This window comes from Populus euphratica, unplaced genomic scaffold (assembly GCF_000495115.2).
Source record: "Populus euphratica unplaced genomic scaffold, PopEup_1.0 scaffold2838.1, whole genome shotgun sequence".
In the NCBI taxonomy this organism is placed as follows: domain Eukaryota; kingdom Viridiplantae; phylum Streptophyta; class Magnoliopsida; order Malpighiales; family Salicaceae; genus Populus; species Populus euphratica.
Window position 1 is genome coordinate 1 of NW_011502671.1, and position 9813 is coordinate 9813.

General features: G+C 35.0%; 1 protein-coding gene across 1 annotated transcript in view; it reads left to right on the forward strand.

Annotated features, from left to right (window-relative positions):
* The first annotated feature begins 603 nt into the window (after positions 1-603).
* Positions 604-9813, forward strand: part of LOC105119379 (nuclear-pore anchor-like) — a 15808-nt gene continuing 6598 nt past the window's right edge. The window contains exons 1-25 of the mRNA XM_011017509.1: positions 604-735; positions 890-982; positions 1218-1266; positions 1765-1868; positions 1949-2017; positions 2243-2386; positions 2496-2597; positions 2682-2795; positions 2889-2967; positions 4658-4707; positions 4791-4864; positions 5554-5656; positions 5781-5915; positions 5996-6094; positions 6173-6214; positions 6304-6357; positions 6684-6863; positions 6989-7036; positions 7331-7381; positions 8075-8158; positions 8257-8331; positions 8433-8617; positions 8703-8805; positions 9045-9235; positions 9309-9327. Of these exons, the coding sequence (XP_011015811.1) occupies positions 619-735; positions 890-982; positions 1218-1266; positions 1765-1868; positions 1949-2017; positions 2243-2386; positions 2496-2597; positions 2682-2795; positions 2889-2967; positions 4658-4707; positions 4791-4864; positions 5554-5656; positions 5781-5915; positions 5996-6094; positions 6173-6214; positions 6304-6357; positions 6684-6863; positions 6989-7036; positions 7331-7381; positions 8075-8158; positions 8257-8331; positions 8433-8617; positions 8703-8805; positions 9045-9235; positions 9309-9327 (2364 nt within the window). The 5' untranslated portion in view covers positions 604-618. The remainder of the gene's footprint in view (positions 736-889; positions 983-1217; positions 1267-1764; positions 1869-1948; positions 2018-2242; positions 2387-2495; positions 2598-2681; positions 2796-2888; positions 2968-4657; positions 4708-4790; positions 4865-5553; positions 5657-5780; positions 5916-5995; positions 6095-6172; positions 6215-6303; positions 6358-6683; positions 6864-6988; positions 7037-7330; positions 7382-8074; positions 8159-8256; positions 8332-8432; positions 8618-8702; positions 8806-9044; positions 9236-9308; positions 9328-9813) is intronic.

Genomic DNA, 9813 nt, shown 5'->3' on the forward strand with positions numbered 1-9813 from the left:
ACTTGTGGAATTATGTGATATTCTTGCCATAAAGTTTTAACCCTGATAATTTTGTAGGTCTTTTCTGGTTCATCTTACTTGTACTTGTAACCAGCCCCAAGGCTAATCTTATATGCATTTATATACGATGCTCATAACATGATGGATTTTTTCATCGTATTGTGTCAAAGCTAATCAATGTTTCATGTTTTAAAGAGGGCTGGCTTTTTTCTTTGTCTATATTGTTTTCATTTTTTTCTTTTTGAATTTTACAAAGTACCAACCTTGGTTCATTTGCTTTAATATAGATTTCAATGGAATGGAATGCCTTTCCCTTTTAAAGAAGAAGCCTTGGGTTTGCTTCCTGTTGTTTTGTTATTGTTGATTTGGAGGAGTGATGTTTTCTTATGGTTGATTCGGAGGGAAGAAAACTGGATTTTTTTTTTAATTTTTGGAGTGGAGGGGGTGGGCATCAAATTGTTATGATGATTTGTGGTTAAGCACAGAACCTATTCAATTTTATAGGCAAAGATTTGTTTTATGGAGGCACCCTCCTGTAATTGATTATAACATGGGAATTTGCTAGTAAATTTTCAATTGCTATTTGCATTATTCAGTTTTTTCTTTTATCGCAGATGGATGGATCCACTCAATAATGATGATCTTGCTGATGGTAACGGTATGGTTGTCTCCAAGATCCCAGTTGGTGTTTCAGGAACTGCATTAGCAGCTTCTCTGCTCCGTGACGGTTGGAGTGTGAGTTGATGCAAATATACTTATCCCATGTAGACTTACACTCGCACACTTGTAGTGCAGTTTTGATTTTTGATTTTCATTTTTTCATGGCTACTAGCTGGCACATATTTATTGTAATTTTGATTTTGTATTCTCAACTTTTCTTGGCTACTAGCTGGCTAAAATGTATGCAAAGTACCAAGAAGCAGTTGATGCTCTTCGCCATGAGCAATTGGGAAGGAAGGAATCTGAGGCAGTACTGCAACGGGTATGCTCTGCACTTGTACCTATGATTTTATGTGGTAATCTGGTCCAGTGATAACATGCCATTGTAAATTAGATGCCTTTCGCTTCATCTTTTTTGGATGTCCTTTCCCCTGTCCTCTTCCTGCTCCTTGTTTTCTCAGATTGTGATATGTCTTTCATCTTGTTGGAAAATATTTTCTAAGTTCTGCAGGTTGTTCCATCAACTTTACTTAAGCACGCTGGTTTTCTTTTTGCAGGTTTTGTGTGAACTAGAGGAGAAAGCAGGTGTAATTTTGGATGAAAGAGGTAAAGACATTAAATTGTGAAATAAGAAATTTGACAAGCTAATGGATTCTCTCCCAATTTTTTCTCTTTTAAATTCTTGCCTAATTTGTTTTCAGATGCGTGGAGATTTCATGACTCTTCTTGATTAGTTCATGCATTTATGCTTTTGGTCTAAGAGGAATATATGTTTGTTGCTAGTATAAATAGGCTAGCAACATTAAGGGAGTTTATTCAGTTGAATGATTTCTTGAAAATGATTGAGCCCTCTGAAGACATACTGACATACATAGAGGTGACTCTATGATGCTCAAGGCTGATGCCATTTAGAAGATAAGGCACTTGAGCAAAAAATGAACTGGTGATTTAATATTCATGATTCCCACCATCCAGATCCTGAGCTAGTTACCTTTACCTTTTAAGTTATTATTACAGCAAATGCTTGATAAGATCAATCTATTCACATATGTTTTCTCTTGAGGCATGAAATTTTGTTTTGCTGATGGAATTGCTGTTCTGCAGTTGAATATGAGAGAATGGTAGAATCATACTCTGTCATCAACCAAAAATTGCAGCACTCATTTTCTGAACAGGCAAACCTAGAGAAAACAATCCAAGAATTAAAGGTTTGCAACTTATCTAACTCTGCATGTAGTTTGTTTCTGTGGCCACTTTTTGCTGATTAGTTGATACATTTGCTTTCCAGGCAGATTTGAGGAGGCATGAACGTGGTTACAATTTGGCTCAAAAGGAAATTGTCGATCTTCAGAAACAGGTAGGGATCAGAGGACCTTTTGCCTCCATCATCAGTTAGTTTTATGGAAAGCTTGTTTTCTTCTTATCTTGGTTGTAATTGGAAGGACTTGATAAGATTCTTTGAGTATATATTTTATTCTTTAATGTCACTTTTGATGTTTATGATAAATGGTTTCCTTTTTTTTTGCTCTGCACATCATAAGCAGTCTCCTACTCGTCCTTAGCATTGTTTATGATGTTTTAGGTGACAGTTCTTTTAAAGGAATGTCGTGATATACAACTTCGGTGTGGATCTTCTGGGCATGACCAAGTTGATGATAGTAAAGCCATTGCTCCTGTTGGAATGGATGTGGAGTCTGATCCTGAAAATGCAATCTTGGAACGCCTTGTAAGTTCACCTCTTAACTTTTTCTGGAAGACTCATCCACATGAACTTTTTTCTTTTGGAAAAACTGATCAATCATTGATTTCTTGTTTGGTTGGGACTATATATTAAGACCTTCAAGGATATAAATGGGTTAGTTGAGCAGAATGTTCAGCTCAGGAGCCTTGTGCGTAATCTTTCAGATCAGATTGAAGATAAGGAGATGGCGTTCAAGGTACCTCAGAAGAATTTTAATTGAAGTAGCTATTGCTTATAGAGGAGCTTGGGTATCTAACAGTTTATGGTGCATGGATTGCAGGAGAAAATTGAAATGGAACTTAAAAAACACACTGATGAAGCTGCCTGCAAAGTTGCTGCTGTGTTACAAAGAGCTGAAGAGCAGGGTCACATGATTGAATCACTCCACACTTCTGTAAGCTTCGGTGGACTAACATATTGTGCTTCAATCGTACTTCTGTTCTCTTTCCATTAACATCACAATTTCTTTTTTTCCTCACATGCATAGGTTGCAATGTACAAAAGGTTGTATGAAGAGGAACACAAACTTCGCTCATCTTATTCCCGCTCTTCAGATGCAGCTCCAGGTTTTCCATCTTATCTTACTTATGTTTATTGCATGTTTGACATCTCTATACTGAAGTTTTCTGTAGCTGTCTTTATTAGAACTGACAGCTGGATGTTTTTGTTAAAACTACTCAAAAAATTGCAAAGTGCCGTTACAGTTTGACTGCCTGTTCATGCTTCAAAAACTGTTCCTTTTCTTTAAAGTATCTTGCACTCAGAAGCACACTATTATTTCCTATTATAAACTTCTTGTGGCTTTGCTATTCTTTGGCTATTGATCAACCTATTTCACCACTGATGACTCACGTAACTCTTACTGTGTTCTGTTATTCTTATAGGTGACTTGTGCATTTATTTATACATCTTTATTATCTCAAATAACAGAACAAAAGTCTTTTTGTTTAAATATTTTTCTGCCTTGGTGCGTTTTGATAAATTTTTCTATAGCTTTGCACTCATATTCATCTTGCTAGGAGCATGAGCAGATATTTTCTATAGCTTTGCACTCATATACATCTTGATAGTCATCATATGTGTTTGGATAATCATAGTCTTATTGATTGAGAATTGTTCATTGTGATGTCCAATGTTTATGAAAAATAAATATCTTAAGTACGTTTGAAATTTGCAGTATTCTTGATATTTCAAATCGTTATAATCTTTCCCACCAGTAGGCTAAACTACTTGGTATTCTGTATTATCTTGACCTTTTCTATTGTATGTTTCTGGTATTACTTTTGAAATAAAATTTCATCATGTTTTAATATGTGTGCTTTAGTTTTTCCAGTCATATGCTTGTGCTTTGTGTCCCAAGACACTTGTTACATTCTGTTCTGAACAACAGTGTATTAGTGTGAATGGCTCATGCATAGGAACAACAAACAATAGATTGATGTGCTGGATGATAATGAAGTGGAAAGTTTATGAAACTTTAAAGGAGATGGAGGCATCCCACTTATTTAGCTGAGCCTTGCTTCATCTACATTTATGGTTTTGTGCGTGCATCCTTTGCCATTTGTGGTTTTTGCAATTTTGGTTTCTACTAATGGAATTATCCTTCAAAAATTTTGAGTGACGTGATAACATTAGAAGAGTTGTATTCTGGAATTTTTTTTCCAGACCCTTGGAAGAAAATGTATCTCTTTTCCAAAACAATGATAGCATTAGAAGAGTTGTATTCTGGAAATTTTTTTTTTCCAGACCCATGGAAGAAAATGTATCTCTTTTCCAAAACATTAACTGAAATAGTAATGAATCCAGCAACAGGATTAAAACTAATCACCCAAATTTGCAATCTAATAATCTATACAAGGCAGGAAGAGATAAATCAATTTATCATGTTCCATTATATTGTTTTGAGGAAGGCAATCCATCATACCACAGTTGATTTCTGTTGAGTACCTTGTATCCTTTCTCGATTCATGCTCCACAGCATTCAAATGCTGTCTCCAACTTTGTTAATATCCTCTTTTTGCAATAGTTTCCTAGTATATCCTACTTTCATTAAACACAAATATATGTGTTAAAAAATATGTATGTTATGGTTACTGCTTAACTGGACATGTTAATGTTTGTAGCCCTGAAACATTTCAACCTAGGATTTTTTTTGCATTACAACTTGATCTTCTCTTATCTATTTGTCACTTGATGTTATTGTGCTCTCCAAATGCTCATCTGATTTTCATGCATGATTCAATGATAACAATGCAGTTGAAGAGGATGGAAGAAGGAACCGTTTACTTCTGCTTGAAGATTATCAGGTACGGCCAATACTGAAGTTTTTAAGATAGCCAGTGTCATGTTAATCATTCTTCTGAATGTATTCCGTATGATTAAAATACAGGAAGCTACTAAGAAGGCCCAGGAAAAGGCTGCTGAGCGATTAAGATCTCTTGAGGAAGATTTGGCGAAATCTAAGTAACTTTCATATCCTTTTCTTTTACGGACTTCTGCTTGTAAAATAAATTTTGTTTGCCATTGTTTACTTCCAATGTACTCAAATGCAACACCTTTTGAATTTTTTAAGCTTGTTACCTGTAAATAAAAAGCACTTGAATGGATCTGAAAAAATGTTGATGGCGATGCTCATTATTCTCAGTTGATTATAGTTGACATATGCGTTTACCACTGCCATCATTTCACATTCCTGCTTTTCTGGGTTTCTTTGTTGGTTGTGCATACTGGAAATTCTCTGCTTGTATTTGCATCAATAACTGAAGTTTTATGTTGTGTTTATTTCTTGCCTATTCATATGGCTTTTGCTTATATTTGAAGACCATGGCCCTGGATTTTGGTGTATTTAGCAGATATTTTTTTTTATCATTATTTAATAGCCAATATTGCTGCTCTCATTAATAGTTTTTATTATAGTGTAAAAACCAATATGTCTATCTCATCTTTTATGCTCGTTTTCAAGCTACACTCTCTCTCTTTCTTGCCTCCCTTTCTTAGAAACACAATAGATTATTGTTGAAACATTCCTTTTTTTTTAAATAACTCCTAAAGGGTGTTTGCTTTGTGTTGAATGTGTTGTTTTTTTAAACATACCCTGCTATGTCCTTTTGTATTATTTGCCGCATTATTCTGTACATTTTATCTGTTGACAGGAGTGATATTATATTACTACGATCAGAACGTGACAAGATGGCTCTAGATGCTAAATTTGCTAGAGAAAGACTTGATAGTTTTATGAAAGAATTTGAACATCAGGTGAACTTTTAAATTTACTGTCAACTCCTCTATACTAGTGCTTTAAGATATGCTATTTATCCTAATTAGGACACATGTTAAAGTGTTTATTTTATGTAGTTCTGATTGCATTTTCTATGTGCAGAGAAATGAAATGAATGGTGTTCTATCAAGAAATGTGGAGTTTTCACAGTTGATAGTTGACCATCAAAGAAAGTTGCGTGAAAGTTCAGAAAATTTGGTTGCATCTGAGGAACTTTCTCGGAAGTTAAATATGGAGGTTCGAGATTTTTCATCCCAACGTTGTTGATTTTGATAATATTGAATAATTTTGAGTAATTACATGTTCCTTCTTGACAGGTGTCTGTTCTAAAGCTTGAAAAGGAGATCTTGTCAAATGCTGAAAAGAGAGCATGTGATGAAGTTCGTAGTTTGTCAGAGAGGGTTTATCGCCTTCAGGTCTGTCTGAAAAGTAGCAGTCCAACTTTCGATTCTAATAATTGGTGTTTGTGTTCTAATCTTTTTGAATGTGTGCAGGCTACTTTGGACACTATTCAGAGTGCCGAGGAGGCTCGTGAGGTTGGTTGTCTTGATTGTGCATCATGTGTTCTTGTATTTTGAATTGGTTTGAGTGTTATTACACCTGATTTTCTTCCTGGAAACTATAGGAAGCAAGAGCTGCTGAGAAGAGGAAACAAGAGGAGTATGTAAAAAAAATTGAGGTGTGTTTAGTTTGCAATTGATCAATGGTTTATTTATGCAAAAGATGTGTCTGCTTCTTGTTTTCACAAAATTTCCTTGTAAACAGCTTTTTATTACTGAAAATTGTGCTGCTTTTATTTTGTCTCCCAGGTTGCTAATTTTTCTTCAGAGTTCATTGATTTTATATGGCATTGCTTGGGTGAACATAAACTGTCTGCTAAATCATTGCTTTTACCACTCTTTGGCAAACACTAATGCATAATATCAACAAAGTAGTCTTGTAGTGCTGTATCGTGCTAGATAAAATGATTTAATTGGATGCTTTGCTTAAATATTATTCTTGTAGAGGGAATGGACTGAGGCCAAGAAAGAGCTGCAACAGGAGCGGGACAATGTTAGAGCTCTCACATCTGACCGTGAACAGACGTTGAAGAATGCCATGAGGCAAATTGATGACATGGGGAAGGAATTGGCTAATACGTTGCATGCTGTTTCTGCTGCTGAAACTAGGGCTGCTGTTGCTGAGGTACTTATTGCTTTGCAACTTGATGCCTAAGTACTTTTTTTTCATTTCTGTACTTTAAGCTCAAACATGTTTCTTTTAATCTAATGGAGCATCATCTGATTGTCCCTTTTCTTGATATTTATCAGACCAAACTCTCCGAGCTGGAGAAGAAGATGAAAGTTTCGGATGCTAAGGTATGCCTTCCCCAGATTCTAGTTGTTTTGTTGTTTAGAATTTTTTTTTTTTATTATAAGTATCTTTGTTGAATACAATAGTTCTTCATTGATTTGTCACTTTTCTGCAATGTTGTCAATCATTTATTCTCTGATCAATGATCTGCTCTCTCTCAATAAAATATTGTTGTTTTATTCAATACGATATCAAAATGATTAAGACTGTCAGTGGTATTATTTTATAGTGTGCATTTTTCATATGCCTTTAAATCCAATTGTTTCTCTCACCCAACCTTTCACTTCATGATGATTCAGGCTGCTAGTATGAATGACAGTGGCATATCTTCTTCTATTTCAGCTACTGAGGTCAGTGGAGTTAATTATTGGTAGTTCCTATTTGACTTTTTGCTTGTGCTCGTGCATGATAATTTGATAACCAATGTTTTGTCATGTTCCACTTTAGAAGAAGGTTTTAGAGGATTGATTAACATATATTAGCTTTGTACTAAAACACATTGTTGTCTACTTAAATTTTCTTCTGTCACAATTTTAGAGTCCTTTTATTTTATTTTTGGATGGCTTCATGTTTTGATGTGAAATTCTCTTCCTTATAGCTTGTATTTGTTCGATTAAGTTTTGAATCCATGGGACAATATACAACTATAGAAATGAAACACCAGCTGAATAATATTGAAGTGAGCTGGATTGTTATCATGATCCCATCCCTCTTTGATCAATTTATTGCATTTTTCTATAAATTGTGTAATTATCAAATAAAATTTATGTATGAACATGTCTAGTTCAATATGCTCTACAAGTTTATAGTGATGCTTAATGGGTTACATACCTTTTGAATACAAGTTTAGGGCAGAATCATTTCATTTGGATATTTCTGTGTTATCAGTACCGATATTGTTTTGGCATGTACATTGCATGTTCTTTTTGGAGGCCCACTGTCATATTCTAATTAAATGTGTTATTTGTTGATAATTAGCTATTTTTTTGGAAAGTCTAGAGTATTGTTTAGTCTAACTTTTTTTTTTTCCAAATGTGTGCAAGGTTGTTACGGATTTGCTTATGGCAAAGGACGAGATACAAAAATTAAAGGAGGAAGCTCGGGCTAGCAAGGAGCACATGCTACAGGTAAAACACCTGATGACACCTATAACAATTCACTTCGCATAAGAAGTCAATATTTTTTCAAGAAGGTTAGTAATTGCACCTTACATATTTCATTGCAGTATAAGAGTATAGCACAGGTGAATGAAACTGCTCTAAAGCAAATGGAAGATGCCCATGAAAACTTCAAGAAAGAGGTATGTCATTGTTACACGAGCCCGAAGCGTTGAATTTCTCAGCAATATCAAGTACCCAAATACATCCTCTCTAAAAATGGTGCTTTTCTAATATCCAACAGTCAGAGAAGTTAAAGGAGTCACTAGAAAATGAACTTCTTTCTCTTCGGGGGAGGATCTCAGAACTCGACAGAGAATTTAGTAAGAAGTCTGAAGAGGTGGCCTCTGCAGCTGTAGGAAAAGCTGAGGCTTTTGCTTCTGCTTTGGCAGAAATTACCTGTTTGAAGGAAGAAAACTGTAGTAAAACGTGAGATATACTCCATTGCATTTGTGTGTGTGTTTTTTTTTTGTGTAGTCCTTAAGAACTCTCTCATTAGGCCATTTGCCTGCAGCTCTCAAATTGTAGTGTTGGAATCTCAAATTTCTGCTTTGAAAGAGGATTTGGAAAAGGAGCATGAACGTTGGCGTGCTGCTCAAGCCAATTATGAAAGACAGGTTGATTTGCTAGTTTATTCTTATTTTTAGTATTTAAATTTGTGCATAAAGGACGCGAGTTCTATCCCCACTTGTAGTGTAGAATTTGGTTTTTGTTGAATTTGTGTATCTCTTAATTTTTGGAAAATGTTTCTATTTAATAAAATTATTTATAACAATCATGCCTATTATGATCAGGTGCATGGATCCGACTGAAATTCTCTTTTTTCCCGGTGTTTTTTAAACTTCTGTTTTTCTAGGTTATTCTACAATCAGAGACAATTCAGGAGTTGACAAAGACATCACAAGCTTTATCCTTGCTTCAACAAGAAGCATCTGACCTTCGTAAATTGGTGGATGCACAGAAAAGTGCAAATGTAATCTTTCTATTTTGTATTGTGCCTTTTTGGCTGTTTTCTGAATTAATTTTGTTTTGGATGATTTTCAATTAGCTTAGAGCTTACGATACCTGGTAGCTTTTGGATCATTGTTACAATGATGTTTGCTGGTTCATTTGGCTGAAGTATCGTATCTAAGCTGCGAGTGCAGGAAAAGCTTTTGAGGATTATATCCTTGTAGTTGTAACTTCCCATCTAATAGCGAAGAATGAGAGTGTTTAGTATTCATGCCATGCAATATGTGGAATAGGATGTGCTAGCAAACCTTGTTGGGTGATAAATGTGTTGCAATGATTGCCAAAATGGTGACTGTAGAGATGGAGAACCAATATTTATTATATGGAAGCATTTTTTTGTGAATGGTGTGGTGGTTCAGATTGGAGTTCTGTGAGACTTCTCTGTAGAGTATGCTTTCTGTTCTAAACTTACTGACTGCACATGGGTTCTTGGGCTTGAATTTGAAAGAGAGTTGTTAAATGAAACTGAGAGTATGTTGAGTATGAAATTCGCTTGAGGAAGTTGTGTTTGTGTAATTTTGTGAAGTTTCTTTTGATTTCATTTATTGTTCTTAAACAACATGCTTTTTGTTTGACAAGCTTGAGATTTCAATTAGTTGCCTGCACATGCTCTG